The 19,475-nt window shown below is 49.1% G+C and overlaps 2 protein-coding genes across 10 annotated transcripts in view; both read left to right on the top strand.

Annotated features, from left to right (window-relative positions):
- Positions 1 to 1,403, top strand: part of Septin2 (septin 2) — a 33,126-nt gene extending 31,723 nt beyond the window's left edge. For both annotated transcript variants that reach the window (XM_077110291.1, XM_077110290.1), the window contains exons 11-12: positions 79 to 136; positions 1,301 to 1,403. In XM_077110291.1, coding sequence (XP_076966406.1) covers positions 79 to 136; positions 1,301 to 1,402 — 160 coding nt within the window. In that variant the 3' untranslated portion in view covers position 1,403. The remainder of the gene's footprint in view (positions 1 to 78; positions 137 to 1,300) is intronic.
- Positions 1,404 to 6,987: 5,584 nt separating this feature from the next.
- Farp2 (FERM, ARH/RhoGEF and pleckstrin domain protein 2) overlaps positions 6,988 to 19,475 on the top strand; it is a 94,261-nt gene continuing 81,773 nt past the window's right edge. For 6 of the 8 annotated variants that reach the window (XR_013092345.2, XR_013092346.2, XM_076866597.2 and 3 more), the window contains exon 1: positions 6,988 to 7,064. The gene's annotated coding sequence lies outside the window, so the exon portion shown is untranslated. Of the gene's footprint in view, positions 7,065 to 17,169; positions 17,257 to 18,632; positions 18,813 to 19,475 lie in introns of those variants that run through there. The other 2 variants (XM_076866595.2, XM_076866596.2) reach the window with 2 other exon arrangements.

The following is a 19,475-nucleotide window of genomic DNA, read 5'->3' as shown; positions in this document are numbered from 1 at the left end:
TTTCCTTGGTTATCTATAATAAAAACAACCCACTGTGCTTCTTGTAATGATACCATTGTCATTTCTCTCCACTCTTAGGAAAGTGGAGAACGAGGACATGAATAAAGATCAGATCTTGCTGGAAAAGGAGGCTGAAGTAAGTAGAAAATGCTCTTCTTACAACTGCAGCTGTTTGGTTTATATCCAAGCATCTGTAATTAACTTGTTATAATTTAATATATAATATACCCATTTTATGTATTTAATCACATCTAGTAATTTAGCTAAAAAGCATAGAAACAATAATGTGACTGATTTTTATAAAATGTTTAAAAATAATTCTTTCCATACATTAATAGTAACTAGAAAATAAAAGAAAACTGCCACTGGCATTAGTTATCAAAAAATTGAGAAAAAATAAGTAGGATTTCTGGGGAAAGAAATTGAAAAACTTTACTGAGAAGATTTTTAAAGATCATGATAGACGTGCAGGTTTGTAGGTGGGAAGACAGTGCAGGGTCAGAGTGCTCTAAGTTGACCTCCGAGTTCAGCTTTGTCAGAGCCTGTGGCCTGGCTGTCTGTGTTCATTGTTCTCCCTCGAGTGAGGGCCGATTCAGTCATCCTCATGTTTGCTTTGAAGAATACGCATGGGAGGTTCGGGGAGATCTCTAAAAACTGGACTAATGACAAGAGGCTTGCCTTACTGGTCCAGAGGCCCAGATGAGCCTTGGCCACCCACATGGCATCTAGAGGTGAATGAGGGATGTCAGCATGTCCTTTGGCAAAGGTGCCCCAGGCCTGCTGGAGAGTGGAGTGCAGGTGTTCACTAGTGGTTTGGCCACAACAGACTGGCCTTTGGGAAACAGAAGACTCGCATCTTTGGGTAAATCAACCCAGTGTGGATCAAGTAGTTAAATGTTGCAGCCATCACCACAAAGTTACCTGAAGAAAATTTGAGTAAATGTTTTAGTGATGAAAATCAGTAAGGATCAAGACGGACAAATCCACTCTTCATAGCTCTGCCCTCCTTGCCCTTCAGAGGAACATGCTCTTTCCCATACCCCACTGACCCACCTTTTAGGTCAAAAAATATCTCATTGCCTTATTTTTCTTAAATTACTTCTCTGTTGATAATATCTGCATCTTCCTTGAATTGTGTTCTTTTATTATTTACATGGTTTTCTGTTACACTGTTGGTCCTTTTGCTGGTTTGTAAGAATTCCTCCTGTCTTAACACGTCTAGTGTTTGGGGAACCACAGAACAGCATGGGTAATGTTGAAAGACTGAACAGTCACGGGTCTGGTTTGCACTGTCTCCTAGCTCCGCCGTATGCAAGAGATGATTGCGAGGATGCAGGCGCAGATGCAGATGCAGATGCAAGGCGGTGACGGGGACAGCGGGGCGCTCGGGCACCACGTGTGAGGTGACGTGTGCATTGTAACCTTTCAGAGTCCCTGATGTCCGTCAGCCTGGAAAGCAGGCACCTGTTTCTGAGGGATCTCACTGTTGGTTCACCTTGAATATGACAGGTTCCTCCTTAAGTCTTACATGGATAACATCATTAGCCCTAAATGAGAAAGGAGTGCTTCTAAAGTGCACTGCCACCTGCCATCTAGTAAAGATGTTTAATATTTTCTGAGCTTACAAATGTGACTCAGAAGAAAATTTGTAAATACTTTCATTAGTCATACAATTAGAAATTTGTTAATGTTGATAATCTGTCTTTCAGGGTATAAAAAGTGTTAATAAGTGTTGTTAAGACAGCTCGTGTAGATCCAAAGTAAAGATGCCATACAGATAGGTTGAGGTGCCCTTGCTGAGAATGGCTGGGCCATGGTGTGGGGAGCCACGCTAATAGACCAAGGTCCCCTTGCCGAGGATGGCTGGCCTCCAGGTTTTCAAGGCAGCTCTGTTCAACCATCAGTAATTAGTAAACAGGATCCTGCAGACACCAGGGGCCTCAGGACTAGAAAGGCAGAGGTTCACTCCCATCAGCTCACAGAGGAAAGGAAAGATAGGCAACATCAGATAAAGGCTTAAGAGTCCCAAAAAGAAACTCACATGGAGACAAACAGATGGCACAGGCAGGGCATGAATGAGTTTGAGGTGGGAGAGATCTTCGGAAGAAAGCTGGACATTAGGGAGAAAGTCTTCGCTGCAGTCTCAGGACCTCATCCTGGAGGCATGAGGCAAATCATGGAGTTTAGCTGTTCATTCAGCTTTCTCACTGCTGTGACTAAAAGGACCCAACAACAAAAACCGTAGAGAAGGAAAAGTTAAATGGGCTCACGGTTCAGAAATCTTAGTCCATAGAAGGCCAGCTCCATTTCTCTGGGCTCAAGGTAGGGCAGGACATCATGGCAGGAGAGTGTGGCCAAGGGAAGCAGCTCAGGAAACAGAGAGGTCTTCACTTACCAGATACAAATATATACCCTAAAGCCATGCCCCCAGGGATCCACCTCCTCCAGCCACACCCCACCACTCAGTTACCACTCAGTTGATCCCTATCAGGGGATTGATTCACCGGTTGCGCTAATACTCACAACCCAGTCATTTCTCCTCTGAACCCTCTTGCACTGTCTCTCGTGAGCTTCTGGGGGACCCCTCACATTCAAACCATGACATTAGCTGAAACCTGTGTAGGTAAGACAGGAAGCAAGGATTCCCCAGACCTCCACAGCAGAAGGATGGGTGACTACGGAAGGGCCAGGAGGACATGCTGGGTCATTGGTCACTAAAGCAGTGCCCCTGCCTTGTGCAGCTTCCTGGGGAAGGCTTGTTGCGCAGCATGTGTATTAAAAGACAGTGTGACTGGCTTGACAAGCCACTGTGAAGGCAGTGTCTGTCCACACGAACCTGGCTGGGGTCGCTGCCCTCATCACCTGGGGACCTCTGTGAGCCCAAGTCAGTGCTGCTGCAAGGGTCCGGCGTGCCTCGCCACAGGCTCTTGCCTCCAAAAGCTGGCTCTGTATGACCAGGGTCGCACCGACCAGAGCGAGGACTCATGGAGAGAAGCAGGACTCCAGGAGTGACTCCCTTGAGCAGCAGGAATGACAGTGCTTGCGTGTGGTCTCTGGTCTGGCTGCTTCCCTTGTAGAGATTTCATGAGGTCGCGGACGTGTTCATTTCTGGGTATTTTTCAGTGCTTCCACGTTCCAAGAGTCTCACAAATGCCTTTTTTTTTTTTTTTTTTGGTATCGGGGATTGAACCCAGGGGCACTTAATCACTGAGCCACACCACCAGCCCTTTTTACATTTTATTTTGAGACAGGGTCTTGCTAAGTTGCTTAGGGCCTTTGTAAGTTACCCAGGCTGGCTTTGAACTTGTGGTCCTCCTGCCTCAGCCTCCTGAGCTGCTAGAATTACAGAAGTGCTTCCCCACACTCAGCATATTGACATCTTGATTTAGATAACCCATCCTTTTGCTCAATCTGTGCCCTTTGTTGTGCAAAGAAATAGTATTGTCTGTGACCAAAGCAGCAAGCATTGCTTCATTCCTTCTTAAATCTGTTTTACTTTTCCAGAAAACACTCTTGGATACAAAGAAGAACACATTCCTGATGAATGCCACGTCACAACTTTCCATAAGATCCTTAGAAGGGTGCCCATCCACATTTACAATACCTGTGCCTGAGAATTTAATTTTTTTAAACTATTGGTGTTTTGTATGAAGTACTCTTAACATTTGTATTTCACTGCTATGTTATACTTTATACTCCATGAGGTAAACGCTCACTTTTGTTTTCTTCCTTAACTAACCACTAATATTAGAATTGATTTCCAAGTATCAGAGTGTGTAATTAATATTGAATTCCCTTGATTTAGTTGGCCTGATTAGTCATTGATGAGCACTCTTGACATCTAGAACATTCAGATTTACCAGGAGTGTTCCTTGGTGGTAGACGTGTGCCTGTGACAGAAAGTTGTGCAGTCGCTCCACATGGAGACTCTTCCTTCATTTTATTTTTGTGCACAACAAACACCTAAAACCAGTTTTGCTGCTATAGTTCAATACTGTTAATCTGCACATTTATCTATTAACCAAGTAGAAAACAGAGTCACCTAAAGAGATACATTTACACTTGAACAACTTCTAAAAACAGGCTTTAGGCGTGGGTTTGAAGAGCACTTTGGATTCTGATGCTAGGTCATTTTAACACCTGTGCAGGGAACTCCCTGTGGACTCTTGTCCTGTAGGCACTGGAGACGCTGCTGGGCTACACTGTGGAGAGCGCAACAGCGAACCCCAGCTTTGTGCTGCTGCAAGCTTCTTGGCACAGTGAGAGTCAGAAAACTATTTTTTCTCACCTAAATTAGAAAAAATTTTTAAAGAATCCAATTTTTAGAAATTTTATACTGTACTTTCATGTATTTCTGTAACTGCAAGTGTGAAATAACCCACCTCAGCAATGGTTAGTTGGGGTCATTATGACTGTCTCACCTATTTCAGCCATCATCTTTCCTTCATCTTGTGTATTAGAATGAAAGGCATTTCAAGTCTGCCCTGCAGGCTCCTAGACAGGTGTCCACCATAGTTACACTGGGTGTCCTGCTATGCATGGGGCCTTAGCTTTCTTGCCCTTCCCATTCCTCCTGCTGCCAGTGGGACTCTTCAGCAGACACTTTCTCTCCACTTCTCCCAGCACCAGGAGAGTCGACCCCAGAGTGATGGGACAAGAGATGACGGTTACGGAGGGAGCAAGCCAGCTCAGTCTTTTCATTTTGCTGCAACAGGAGGAGTGGAACTGAAGAAAGTGTTTGATGAGAGAAAGTGATTTGGGGGGAGGGCTTGTTTTGTTTTGGCCAGAAAAAAAAATAAGATGTGATGGTCAAAACGCTGGTCAGGAAGGTGTTTTGCAGGAGGTCGCTCCGTTTTCCCGCCTGCTTTGCCCCTCACATTATCACGAGCAGTTCCAGACCACTGGAAGGCAGTCCATGATCTGGGTTATCTTGACAGTTATGGAAAAAGTTACTAAAAGCATTTTCAAGCAGTGTAAGCCCTGTGTGTTTGGGTCAAAGTGCTGCTTAGTGCTAGATGCCACCTGATGGTGGGGTGTGGGCCAGGAGGTCTACAGGGTGTCACTCTTTTGAATCCCATTTTATTTTGTTGTCCAAATCTAAACATACACTTTTTCTACTAGATAATTGCTCTTACTGAGATAATCTTACCTAAAGAAATATTTTTGAGATCAATTTACACAGCGATTTTGTATGCATTTAAACTAACCTTTTTTAAAATAAAGCACTATTGTTTAAATATTGAGAGTAGTACTCATCACTGCTTCTTTACAAGGGAAGGGGTGAGGTCTTGGGGGGACTATGCAAAGCCCCCAAAGCATCTGTGTATAAATCATGAAGCTGATTTCTGTCAGCAGCATCTGCACTGGATAACTTCACATTAGAGATCCCCGCCCAAAAGAAGGTGGGCTACACAGGAACTATTCAAGGTGACCAGATCATCTGTACAGACAGCAGAGATCACTTGGTAAGAATCAGCACTGATGGGGTGGATAAAACGTCACTGACTATTGGAAAAGTATCCAAGAAGAGATTTCTATAGGAATTTTTTTAATTTTTTTAATTGAATTCAGGGCACTCAACTACTGAGCCACATCCCTAGCCCTATTTTGAATTTTATTTAGAGACAGGGTCTCACTGAGTTGTTGAGCACCTTGCTGTTGCTGAGGCTGGCTTTGAATTTACAATCTTCCTGCCTCAGCCTCCAGAGCTGCTGGGATTACAGGCTTGCACCACTGTACCTGGCTCTTGTACGATTTTAAGAGATATACTGTGAATTCTCTACAACTTTATTGAAGGAAACTGGAAACCCGGACTTGATCCTGGTCTGGGTGGCTGAGTGCCTCCAAGCCCAGGCCTCAAGCCCCATGGGCAGCTCACTGACCCCCATCATCTTGAGGGCTTGCTCGGCCCCTGTCCTCCTGCCAGTTTCTCCTGAGCGGCACACTGAGTCCCCTGAGTAGTGAAGCTCTGGCCATTCCAGTTCCTTGCCTGCTTGGCTCCTTCACCCCTTCCTCGCCTTCCCTTTTGTCAGCACAGCCAGAGCCAGCTATGTCACTAGGTTGGAGCAGTGGTTCTGGCCATGGGGGACACTGGGGTAATCCGACCACTCAGCAATTTCCATGCATCCTTCAGGTCTCCGGACCCTGAGGGTGCCTCGCAAGAAGCAAGGGTTCGTCCTCCCATCTTGTCCTGGGGGAAATGGTTGGGTTTCCCTCACAAAGCCAGAGCACTCACTTGAAGCTTGCAGGTCGCCCCTGGATTAAGTCCCTTGATTATTTAAGTGCGAGGACAGCTCCAAGTTTGGGCAAGATCTTGAAGGCTGCCATGTTAATTCAGTTAATCCCCAGGGAGAAGAGCGCTGCTGTGAGTCGCAGGCATAGAAGATTGAGGGTCTGGTCTCCATTTCTACTCCCTGGTGGGGATCCCAAGGCCAGAGGGCGACTGTAGGTCCCGATGGCAGTATCTCAGGCCTCCGTCGACGCGGGGCCTGCCTTCTGTGCTGCCCTTCAGTGGCTCCAACTATCCCTGGGCCCCAGAGGGGTGCACCGGGACTGGGTTAGGAAGGAGGCTTGCGGCCAGAGCTGGGGAAGAGGGTGGGGAAGCTAGGAGGGTCTAGCCGGAGGAGACCCACAGCCCAGCGCCAAATTCGCCGATTGAGCCGAGGCCCCGCCCAGGTCCGAGTCCACTCCCCAAGCCTAGGCTCCGCCCAGCGGGCCGAGACCCCGCCCAGGCTCGGACCTAGTCCACTCTAGCCGAGGCCCCGCCTGGCTGAGGTCCGGCCCAGCGAGCCAACGCTCTGCCGAGATTTGTCCCCTTCGTCCCGCCCCTTGCCCGTCGCCTGGCCAATCAGAACTGGGTGCCGCCCTCGACTTGCGTTCCGCGGAGCCCCGCCCCGGCGCCCCGCGGGCCAATCGGCTGCGCGTCCGCAGCGGGGGCGGGACGGGGCCGGGCGTGGGGCGCTGGGCGTGGGGCGCGGGGGCGGCGGCGGCGGAGCGGTCGAGAGCGGGCGGCGCTGGCGCGGGCAGCGTCCACGGCGGACGGCGGCGCAGGCCTGGCAGGCCCGGTGAGGACGCGGCGCGCGCGGGAGGGACGGAGGAAGGGCGGCGGCCTGGGCCGCGGGCCGGCCAGCCGGGCCTGGCTGAGCGGACGGGCGGCGGAGGCCGAGGCTCGAGGCCCTCGGCAGGCCCGCGGGCCGCCGGGGAAAGTCCACGCCCGTCTCTGAGGCCTTCGCCGGCGCGGCGGCTCGTCAGGGGTCCCTCTGGGCAAGACCGGTCTGTCGGGGCTGCCCGCTGGGCCGCGCTGTCCCCGGGGCGGGGCCGTGGCCGTGCTGTCCCCAGGTGGAACCCGCAGGGCGTGCGGCCCTCCCCGGTGGAAAGGTGTTCTGCGCCTGACGAAACTCGTCAGCCAGGGGCGCCTCCGGAGGGAGACGTGGAAAGGGGACCCGAGTCCCGCCCCGCGTCGCCACGTCAGGGTCACCAGCGCGGGCGTCTGTGGGCCCCCGCGTGTCTGTGGAGCGAGGTGCCACTGCAGGAAACAGCGGAAAGACCTGCGTTCCAGGCCGAGTCTCCAAAGGAGAGCTCTCTGTCCGTTTGTTTTGCGATGTCGGTGACTCTCCAGTGGCCAGAGGTGTGGGAGAGGATGTTGAGGTGGGACACAGGGAGGAAGTGACCTTTAGTTCTGGGCCTGGTGAAGTGTTGTGAGCTCCTGAGCCCCATGAGATATTTAGTCGGCTCACCTAAAGTATTCCAAGGAGACAGGCCCAGGTTTCACCATCCTTTTTAAAAGTACAAGAAAGGGAGGCTCAGAGAAGTGGACTGGCAGGATTAGGGTGGCACCTTGGGTTGTTTGCAAAGCCAGGGGACACCCATCTCTGGTTCTCCTGTGCCCTTCCTTTGCCCCAGCTGGTCACCACTTGGCTGCCACTGCTGAACTGGATGCTGACAGTGCGTTTGGCTGAACTGCAGAACTTTCTGCTCCTGTACATAGCAGGGATGTTCTTCATAGGCCAGTAGGTTCCTTTCTATCAGTTCTTTTCCCAAAGAGGAAGTTGACATAAGATATATTCATTATTTATCCATAAAATTAGTACAGAATTTACCTGCCATACAGGGTCTTTGTGAGATTAAGAGTCAATTTTAAAAATCTATAAGCATTGTTCCTGGCACATAGTAGATGCTTAATAAATGTCAGTAATTGTGGAAAAAAAAATCTGAGTAGACAGTAGAATTGGCTAACCCTGGTTATTTACCAAAAGAGAAGGGAAAAAAAACATTGAAAAAGAATAGAATTCAGTTACCTTGCTTAGAGGGAAGATAGGAACGCAGTTGCCAAAGCAAAGGATTAATGCATGGATCATTCCATAAGAGCCTGTTTAAATCCACTTGGTCCCAAGGAATTCTGTTTCCTTCTTTCTTTCCAAAGAGGCCTGCCTGTGGTCACACACATTTCTCTTATATGGCTTACATTTTCACTCTGTGCATTTTTTCCCTTCACCAACTCACCTATCAGTTCACCTGCTTCCCCTTTTACTTACTCACCACAGGCTTTGTACATACAACCTAGTGCTCCCTGGCAGGCAGAACTCATTGTTTAGATCAGGGTGTGTTGCTGGGCATCGTGATGCAAGCCTGTGATCCCAGTGGCTCAGGAGGCTGAGGCAGGAAAATCAAAAGTTCAAAGCCAGCCTTGGCAAAAGTGAGGTGCTAAGCAACTCAGTGAGACCCTGTCTCTAAATAAAATACAAAATGGGGCTGGGGATGTGGCTTATTGGCCGAGTGCCCCTGAGTTCAATCCCCAGTACCCAAAAAAAAAAAAAAAAAAAAAAAGATCAGGATGTGTTTAGTATCTTTGTCAATGCAGGGGTCTGGTTTCATCCTTGACAAAGGAGGTTGAAAAGCTGACTCCCACAGAACTTAATATGGTAAAGTCTAGTGCTTGACATTTTTCTGGGGAATGTTTATGTTGGTGATTCTAGTCTGGTATATGTGGAGAACAACTAACAGTATGTGATCAAGATTTTGCTTTGGGAATCCCAGTTTTGAAAACAATCTGATAAGCGAACCAGCGTTTTTTGACCAATGAACATAATTTGACAAACCCATTCCTGTCCTTCCTCCAAGCAAAATTTAAACCATTTTGATCCATAGAAATGTGCTTAAAAATAAGCCTTAACCTAAAAAGTAAAATGGGGTATACAGTAACTATTATGTTCTAAAAAATATGTGAGGACATAGATCAGATCAGGAGGAAGTTAGGGATATAAGAAGCTTTTTAGTCAGAGGGTTGTTTTCCCCTAAACTGGTGTTTTAGTTAATTGCCATTTTAAAATTCAAAAGCAGAAGGGCACAGTAGTGTGGTAGGGTACAATGATGAGTCTTGCTTCACCTCCTCTCTCCCTTGGCCAGCACGTCCTCCCGATTGCCTCTCAAAATAGAAGCCACATCCCAGGTGCAAACCCTGCTTAATGTCTTAGATTCCATCCCTTGATCCACTGGAGTCCCCACAGCCCAGCTCAGGTTGCAACCCCATTCCTCTCAGTTGTCTTGGGGCCCCACCACACTCAGCCTTTCACCTGCCTGTGCACACACTGAGCCCTTTGTCTACCTGGTTTCCCAATCCCTGTGAGGCCCAGACCCGCTGCAGCGCCTGGGAAGAACTCCATTGTTCCCAGTGCAGGTCAGGCTAGCAGTGGCCCCTTCCCCTTTCTTTTGGCTGTCTGGGACTGCAGTGGGCACGTGGCACTGGTTGCTTACTCACTTGCCTCTGGTTAAACACCTCTCTCTGGGTGCCCAGTGCACTCCATGAGTGGGGTTGAGGCTCCTTGTGGAGCTGAGTATGCACCAAATCATTCACTTTTCTGAGCCTGAGTTCCTTGAGCTGTAGATGTGGGAATAAAGCCAACTGTGCAGTCATTGTGAGCAGTAGTAAGAAAGATTGTAAGTAAAGGGTTTGGCATGGGCTTCCAGCAGGGGTGGTCCCTCGGGATGTGGTAGCTGCCATCAGGAGTGCCAGGACATTTTTGAGGCCTTTCCTGTGGTCTTTTTGGTGAGGCCTCCTCCAGTCTTTCCACCTGCTGGATTGTTCTCTGCCACCCTTGCTTTACTTTCTCCAGTGCTTCCTCTGGGTTCAGCAACTGCCTTACCTTGGCCCACTATACTGGAGGGAACTCTCTGTTAGGAGCTCTTATATCCCTAAGTGCCACAGTCTGGCGGGGCACAAAATAACCGAGCCTCCAGGAGGCACTTGTAGGTTCAAACAGGAACTACTTTATTGCCCAAACTCCCGCGCAGGCCACCCACCGCGGCCCTTCCAGGAACACCACACACCAACCGGAACTCCCTCTACCGGAACTTCACCAACCAGCAGGAACTCCCCAGGAACTCCAAAGTAGCAGGCGCCCCAGGCGGACAGCAGGGGTCTATATACAATTGAATACACACGGCTTAACTTAACCATCATCATTTCAATGGCTCGCTGGTGTCACCTCTCAACCACTCCCTCTGGCAAAATGCCAGGTGCCACCCCAACTCGGCTGTGGCCCTTAACACCTAAGCGCTTAGTCCTTCTTGATTGAGAAGAGGTGCTCAGTAAATGTTTAAAAGCGTTTCAGATTCTATCAGGTTTCTGGGCCCTGTATGAAACACATACAGTTGGCAGGGTGGGGGGGGTGGTCTTTTTAAAAAGAAATATAAAGTTGCAAATAAAAATTAGTCTAGAAAATACACATTGTTTAGCATGAGAAAAAATACATTAGTACAGTTTTGAAAAAGCTGACCAGTAATACAGATATAATTGAGAAAAGTGACGTGTCTGACAGTTAACTGATGTATTTCTATGATACTTTTTTCTGGGCTCCGGGTTACTAGTTGCCTTTTTGTATGACAGTGAGAAAGCAGACTCATGGACTCCTCCAACAGAGCTGATGAGTCTTGATTATTGTTAGGTGCATAAGGCGTTATTTCATATATGGAACATTTGTTTTTTGTAGTAACTTCTAAAGTCTTGAGTTCCAGAAACATAGTTGATTCATTTTATTTTCCACAATTTCATTGAAGGAAAAAAAATGCACATCCAAGACGTACTGGTAATTGTACATCAAAGACCGCTGCTTTGCCTACGGAGAACTGATGTGTATGCTACAGTTCACATGTAGGAGGGTGATGTCACAGATGAGCATCTGGCTCCTGCATTCAGTCTACCCAGGCTTCTTTTCCCCTGCCCATGCACTTCTCCTGCAGTTGCCATTGGGCCCATTTCATGTCACCTCAGGACCCCTGGCCTTGCACCGTGTAATGAAGCCCTGGTGGTGTACAGGGTGATAGCAGTATCCTTGGTTGTTAAGGTTTGGATGTGAGGTGTTCCCCGAAAGTGCCTGTATGTGTGGGGGAATATTCAGGGGTGAATGATTAACGAGTAAGAGCTCTAATCTGATCAGTCCATCCTGATTTGAATGGACTGAGGGGTAACTGTGGGCAGGCAGGGCTTGGCCAAAGGAGGTGGGTCACTAGAAGCTGCCCTAAAGGGCTCGCCTTTCCTACAGCTCCTCCCCCTTTTTCTATGCTCCCTGACTGCCTTGAGCAGAGCAGCACCCTTCTACCATGTTTTTCTGCCTCCCCTTGGGCCCAGAGCCATCGAGTTGGCCCACCATCTGCTAAACATCTGAAACTGAACCAAACTGAACATTTCCTCCTCTAAGTTACCCTTGTCAAGTATTTCGGTCATAGCAACAAAAAGTTCATACACTGGTAATCCCTTAGATGTGCACAGAGGTAACTGCGTGCAGCATAAATGTGCTCCCCCTCAGTGTGCCCTTAGCTGGACCTCAGGAATGCCAGCTCCCCTGCAGACTACCTGGCATACAGGGAAGAGGGACAAAGGCAGCTGCGAGTGACTGATGGCAGGGTGACCGCAGTGGAGCTTGACTCAGGGCCTCCCCAAGGCCTCGGGGGAGCCTGTGTGTGAAGCCTGGGACCCAAACCAGACTGGCCTTGTACTCAGATGCCTGTGCTAGAAGCCAGGTGGCCCGGTGTGATTTGGAATGATGGCATATATTGCATCTTAGAGCATCCAGTGAGAATATGTTTCAGAAAAGGGGTGTGATTTTAGAAAGAGTTTAAAGTATGAGGCTTTACTGAATCTACTCCCTCTATCATTACAATTCTAGTTTCTTCAGTAGTAGTTAATAAGAGGTATGTTGAATGGGAACAAGTCCTACTGTCTGGATAAGAACTCATCCCAGAGAGTGTTAAAGACATGGCGGTTACTCTTGCTTCCCCTGGAAGGTAGGCAGGAGCATGATGTAGGTAGCACCCCTCAGTTTAGACTTGAAGCCACGTGCTACCAGCATCTGCAAGAAGCCATCTGGTTTCAAGTAACAGACTTATCACTTGTCACGTTTCTCACACTCAAATACTCAGGGTCACTCCTGATGAACTGGGCTGCACAAAACAACCACACAAAAGACAGAGATACCTTTGGGTCCTGGGACAGCTCCTCTGACCTTAGGGGTCCATGGAGAGAGAGAGAGAATATGAGAGAGCATGTGCTGAACCCTTTTATTGGGGAGAAGCCATTCAAATGAGGCGAGGGGTCAGGTTTCAGGGGGTTGAATCTAGCTTCATGATGTCTGCTGTCAGCAGGTCCACTGACATCTGGGAAGGCCACACCGGTCTCATGAGCTGTGTGGGGATTGATCATGGCAGAGCAAGCGAAAAGACCAGAGCGAGGCCCGGCGACGTTGGTTCAGTCCATCCTGTGCGCTCAGTCCCACAGTTCACACACACACACACACACAGTGGCGAGGCCCGGCGACGTTGGTTCAGTCCACCCTGTGCGCTCAGTGCCCACAGTTCACACACACACACACAGTGGCGAGGCCCGGCGACGTTGGTTCAGTCCACCCTGTGCGCTCAGTGCCCACAGTTCACACACACACACACAGTGGCGAGGCCCGGCGACGTTGTTCAGTCCACCCTGTGCGCTCAGTGCCCACAGTTCACACACACACACAGTGGCGAGGCCCGGCGACGTTGTTCAGTCCACCCTGTGCGCTCAGTGCCCACAGTTCACACACACACACAGTGGCGAGGCCCGGCGACGTTGTTCAGTCCACCCTGTGCGCTCAGTGCCCACAGTTCACACACACACACAGTGGCGAGGCCCGGCGACGTTGTTCAGCCCACCCTGTGCGCTCAGTGCCCACAGTTCACACACACACACACAGTGGTGAGGCCCGGCGACGTTGTTCAGCCCACCCTGTGCGCTCAGTGCCCACAGTTCACACACACACACACAGTGGTGAGGCCCGGCGACGTTGTTCAGTCCACCCTGTGCGCTCAGTGCCCACAGTTCACACACACACACACACACAGTGGTGAGGCCCGGCGACGTTGTTCAGTCCACCCTCTGCGCTCAGTGCTCACAGTTCACACACACACAAACAGTGGTGAGGCCCGGCGACGTTGGTTCAATCCACCCTGTGCGCTCAGTGCCCACAGTTCACACACACACACACAGTGGTGAGGCCCGGCGACGTGGTTCAGCCCACCCTGTGCGCTCAGTGCCCACAGTTCACACACACACACACAGTGGTGAGGCCCGGCGACGTTGTTCAGTCCACCCTCTGCGCTCAGTGCTCACAGTTCACACACACACACACAGTGGTGAGGCCCGGCGACGTTGGTTCAATCCACCCTGTGCGCTCAGTGCCCACAGTTCACACACAAACAGTGGTGAGGCCCGGCGACGTTGGTTCAATCCACCCTGTGCGCTCAGTGCCCACAGTTCACACACACACAGTGGTGAGGCCCGGCGACGTTGGTTCAATCCACCCTGTGCGCTCAGTGCCCACAGTTCACACACACACACACAGTGGTGAGGCCCGGCGACGTTGGTTCAATCCACCCTGTGCGCTCAGTGCCCACAGTTCACACACAAACAGTGGTGAGGCCCGGCGACGTTGGTTCAATCCACCCTGTGCGCTCAGTGCCCACAGTTCACACACACACACAGTGGTGAGGCCCGGCGACGTTGTTCAGTCCACCCTGTGCACTCAGTGCCCACAGTTCACACACACACACACAGTGGTGAGGCCCGGCGACGTTGTTCAATCCACCCTGTGCGCTCAGTGCCCACAGTTCACACACACACAGTGGTGAGGGGGTGCTCGGTTCCCCTGTGGCAGCTTCCAACCATCACTGAAGGCAGTTGGAAGAGAAAATTGGGAAGAAGGAAGCAAAATTCCCTTCTTCCTTCTTCCAGTGACCACCACCATGAACACATCTTAAAATGCATGTGGGTGGGAGGCACACTCTGCCCTGCCCTCCCAGTGACCAGCCCTGACTCCTGGACTTGTGGGGAGCAGCACTGCAGAAGGTGACCCCATAGTGAGCTCCCGTCCTCCTCCACATGCCCTGGCTGGGACTCAGGCTGTAAGGACTGGGAAGGCTGCAGGGAAGACTTCCAGCCGAGCAGGTGGGAGAGAGCCACGTTGCCCCCCTCTTCCCGGCCCCCTGCCAGGTACTGTGGCAGTTGCTTCTTTCCTTTCTTCCCACCTGTGGTTCTTTCCCAGGCAAGGTGCAGTCACAAAAAGAGTGTGTCGGGGCAGGTTAAGTAAAGTCCCAGATTTTTGTCAGGAGGACTGGGAAGTACCCAGGGAGACCGGAGAGAGAGACGGGGTTGGGTTAGGTGGTCCCTGAACAAGTTCTGGGAACTTAGAGGTTCAGTGCAGAGGTGGGGAGTGGGCTCACCCTGAAAACAGCTTATAAACAGAAAACCAAGAGATAGGTCACTGCCCTGTAGCCAGCTGGCCACTTGGGCAAATGGGACATTGCTGAGAATACTGCTGAGGCTGTGAAGATTGGGGGACACTGAGACCGCATTCCACAGAAGACTAGTTGGCACTTGTGACCTGAACCAATCCAGGCCAACTGCCTGCTCAGCATGAATACCAACATTTCCTATAGGCTTTAAATGAGAACCACAGTGTCCAACAGCAGAACGTTCAAAAGGCCCAGGACACGGTCCAGAATACTCTACATACAAAGAACCAGGAAAGGGGCTGGGGCTCAGCGGTGCAGCGCTTGTCTAGCACGTGCAGGGTGCTGGGTCGATCCTCAGAACCACATAAAAAATATATAAATAAAATAAAGGCATTGTATCCAACTACAACTAAAAAAAATATATTAAAAAAAAAAGAACCAGGAAAATAATCTTCTCCTAAGAAAACATAGGTGATAAGAATGTTGGGCTGATCTGTCAGACTAGGTGGTCTTCAGGATTGTGACCCCTGTGACCTTTACCTCCTTTACTGTTCATGGCAAAAGCACTTTACAGTTGTAACTAATCAGCCTGGACTATCCAGTGGGCACATGTGATTACACGAGCTCTTAGGAGCAGGGTCTGTTTCCAGCTGGTTGGCAGACCCTTCTGCCAGAGAGATGGCAGAGAGATGGAGGAAGATGGAAGGGGCTATGAACTGAGGCATGTCTGAGAATGACCAGTAGCTGATAGCCAGGAGGAAGTAGAGATCTCATTCCTGCACCCACACAGAACCCAGCAAGCCTGACGGTGCATTCTCCCTCAGAGCACCCAGGTAGGACTCCTGGCCTCCTGAGACTTTGAGCCAAAAACTCTGGTGAGCCCTCTGCACCCAGACTTCTGACCCACAGAAATCATGAGATGATAGAAAGTGCTTGTTTTAAGATGCTAAATTGTGTATAACTTGTTAAGGCTACAAAAAAATATATATATTCTTTATTTTTATTTAATTTTTCTGGTACTGGGGATTGAATCCGGGAGTACTATACCACTAAGCTATACCCCCAGCCCTTTTTACTTTTTATTTTGAGACAGGATCCCCTTAAGTTTCTCAGGCTGACCTCAAACTTGCGACCCTCTTGTCTCAGCCTCTTGAGTAGCAGGGATTATAGCTGTGTGCCATCACACCCAGCTAAAAAAACCCTCTAAGCAGCTATTAGAATATTCCAAGAAGTAAAGCTACTCTTGAAACATAGGAAGTATAGAAGTATAGACAGGATTAAATAAATAAAAATGGGAGACATAAAGAACGAAAACAAATAGGAATTTTAGTGAAAATACAGTAACTGAAATAAAATGGAAATAAGAAGGACAATTGGGGGGTGGGTAATTGGGGATTGAACTCAAGGGCACTTGACCACTGAGCCACATCCCCAGCCCTATTTTGTTTTTTATTTAAAGGCAGGGTCTCACTGAGTTGCTTAGTGCTTTGCTTTTGCTGAGGCTGACTTTGAACTCTTGATCTTCCTGCGCCAGCCTCCTGAGCCACTGGGATTACAGGCCTGCACCACCATGCCCAGCAGCAGTTCTTTAAATTGAAGTTTTTGTTGGGTATTTTTTCATCTTGAAAAACCTCCACAGGGGCTGGGGATGTGGCTCAAGCGGTAGCGCTCTTGCCTGGCATGCATGCGGCCCGGGTTCGATCCTCAGCACCACATGCAAACAAAGATGTTGTGTCCGCTGAGAACGAAAATAAATAAGTATTAAAATTTAAAAAAAGAAAAAAGAAAAACCTCCACAGAAGCCTATTGGATTTGGAGCTGTGGGTGCCAGTCTCGCCTTCACAGATTGGGGGTGTAGCCACCAGCGAATAGCTGTATCCCCTGGGCAGTGGCTCCCATGGACAGTGGGACTGGGCCAGCATTTATTAGTTTGGAGCTTCTCATTTTTTATGTGTGTACATCAAATTGTTGCTCGAATTGTTTTTTGGGCTTTTGTTTTGTTTTTGTTGTTGTTGGTTTTTTTTTTTTTTTTTTTTGCTTCTAAAGAGTCACAGAGTGTACCAAAGTCCATGTGTCCATTCTCAATCGTCCCCATATGGCAGCCTTCCACCCCACATACCTCACCCATGGATCCCCAACTCACTGAGTAGAACAGTTCATTTATCCTGAATTTGTCTATATCTCTAAGGAACAGGGACTTTTCCCCTTTACATGGCCATGTGACCAGTGAAACAGGTGGAAGGTGACACTAACTTCTGAATGTCATCTAGCATCCGAGTGGTCTCAGCACTCGGATATGTGACTAGTACTCACATAGTCATTGCAGATGACGTCTCTGACAGTGTCTGTTCGTTCTTCTGTTTTTCCACTTGCTGAGGAAGCAGGCCACTGTCTTATAGAACCACCACACTCTGGGTTACCTGGAAGAACACCCATTCCTTAGGGTGTCTCACTGTCCATGGGAACTGAGGTCGCTGAACGTTAAGGCCACAAGAGGTGAGTTTCTTGGTAATTTAGCTACTGTCTTAATATACATTGAGGATCTTGGTTTCATTTTGTTAGGTTTTTAGGGCTTGCTTTTCTAAAATACTGAGAACTTTTATGAATTTCCTAAGTCAGAACTATTAAACACAGTTTATTAAAGAAGACAGTTCCTCAACTCACCATCTCTGCTCCTTTCCTTCTCCCTAGGGAGGTGGCCAGTTTTGTTAGTTTTTGGCCTATTCTTCCATAGTTTTATGCATATGAATACATATGTCCTCCTTGGTGACACTAACATGCCTTGCACCTGCTTTGTTCCTTGCTGTTCGCAGAGCAGCAGACAACGTAGAGATCTTACTGCTTCTGTGGATGACGATGCTGACGTCCACATGTTGGCTTCGCCCCTCCAGACAGTGTTGAGATCCCCCCAGTTATCTGGACTCATTTCAGCTTTTAAAACTTATTCTTCAGTATTTAGAATTTTGCTACTCACAGTTAGAATTTCTCAATAGGTAGCTCTAAAATGTGCTAAAGGATATAAACACATCAGTTCAGTGTTGGGGCATTTAAAGAAACTAGGGAGTGAAAGTGGAATGGTAATGTTGGCAAATGTGACCGTGTCTCTAGAACCCTCCTGGCTGGGTGTTCCTGCTGCGCTGTGGAGGCTGGCTGGAAGGAGTCTTCCTGTTCTGCAGCACTGTTGCATATGCTGGGTTGAAAGGCTGTGGTCACACGATTTTATTTGGTTTATTTTATTAGTTAGAATCAAGAACACATCAACTTTTAGTCCATTTTCACATTGAGCTGCTAGAACAGAATCTTGGACCCTTAGAGTTGAAAAGGATCTGATTGGCCCTTCCCTCCCCTGTCATTTTCCAGGTAAAAACTGGGGCTGGGCATGGAGAAGTGGCTGAGTTCACCCACTGAGGTGCTCTGGCTCCCAGGTTCCCACCGCCAGGTGGTGGCCTCCGCCCTTGCTGTCCACGAGTGCCCTTCCTGTGGGCCTGTTGCAGTGCTGGTGAGCTGCCCCAGCAGACCAGCACCGTGAGTTAACGACGCCCTTTCTGGTGCTGAGGGCCATGTCCCCATCAGGTTCCGTGGTTCTGTGATGGTCGGCCTTGTTGGCGTCCATCTGACAGTGAGCTAGGTACAGGGAGGTGGTGTGGGATGCCATCTACTCCTGGGATGGTGTGGGTGCCCCGCCTGCCAGTCAGCTGGCCACCTGTTTTTCCAATCAGCTCTTTGACCTTGCCATGGAATACAAGACTGACTTTGTTTCCCAACTTTCTCACTTAGTTGCTTATTCTAAAAAATGTTAGTCATGCTTAGAAAAAGAAGAAAGAAGGCTCCACCTCCTTCTGCATTTCAGTGAAGCAGAAGTGCTGCTCAGGGCCAAGGGATCAGCTGGAGTCCATTGGGCTGTTACAACTATGAAACTCCTTCCCAACACCCCGAGGCCTTAGGCGTGCTGGACGAATTCAGAGAAGACGGCAGGTGTTCTGCTTTCTTTGGTCAGTCTAGAAGTTTGACTCCTGAGCCTCCTGGTGGAGGCACCTTCAGTCTTCAGGGAGGTGGGTCTTGTTGCGCACCTCCCTTCACTGTGGATCGGAGCTGTGCTTTCTGCAGGGAGCCACGTGCTGATCTCCCAGCAGAAGAGCAGGAGCCGGGGTGTCTCTGCCATTTCTGTGTTCCCTGGTGGGCTTCTCCTTTTTTTTTTTTTAAGAGCAGTTTTAGGGGCTGGAACTGTAGCTTAGCGGCACAGTGTTTGCCTAGCGCACATGAGGCACTGGGTTAAAACAAACAAAAACATGCTACCCATCTGTAACTACAAAAAAAAAGAAAACAGCAGGGGCTGGGGCTGGGGCTCAGTGGTAGAGCACTTGCCTCGAACATGTGAGTCACTGGGTTCAATCCTCAGCACCACATAAAGATATTAATAAAGATATTAAAAATGTCTACATATAAAAGACAAAAGAGCAATGTTAGGAGCACAGAAAAAGTGAGCAGAAAGGCCAGCGACACCTCACACACTCGCCTGAGCCTCCCCTCTGTGGGCACCCCTTGTTACATCCCCCAATCCCTCTGCAGTTTTTGAGCTGAACTTTCCAGCTCTTTAAGAAAGGACATTCTACAGGGTTTTTTATTGTTATTAAATGAGGATACATCCGTGGAACCAGAGCCTTTGAGCAGTTTCTGGAGGAATCAAAGAGAGACACACCTGGCAGAGATGTCGT

The sequence above is a fragment of the Callospermophilus lateralis genome, chromosome 9 (assembly GCF_048772815.1).
Source record: "Callospermophilus lateralis isolate mCalLat2 chromosome 9, mCalLat2.hap1, whole genome shotgun sequence".
Taxonomy (NCBI): domain Eukaryota; kingdom Metazoa; phylum Chordata; class Mammalia; order Rodentia; family Sciuridae; genus Callospermophilus; species Callospermophilus lateralis.
Note: the sequence above shows the minus strand (reverse complement) of the source record. Positions and strands in the feature narration are given on the sequence as shown.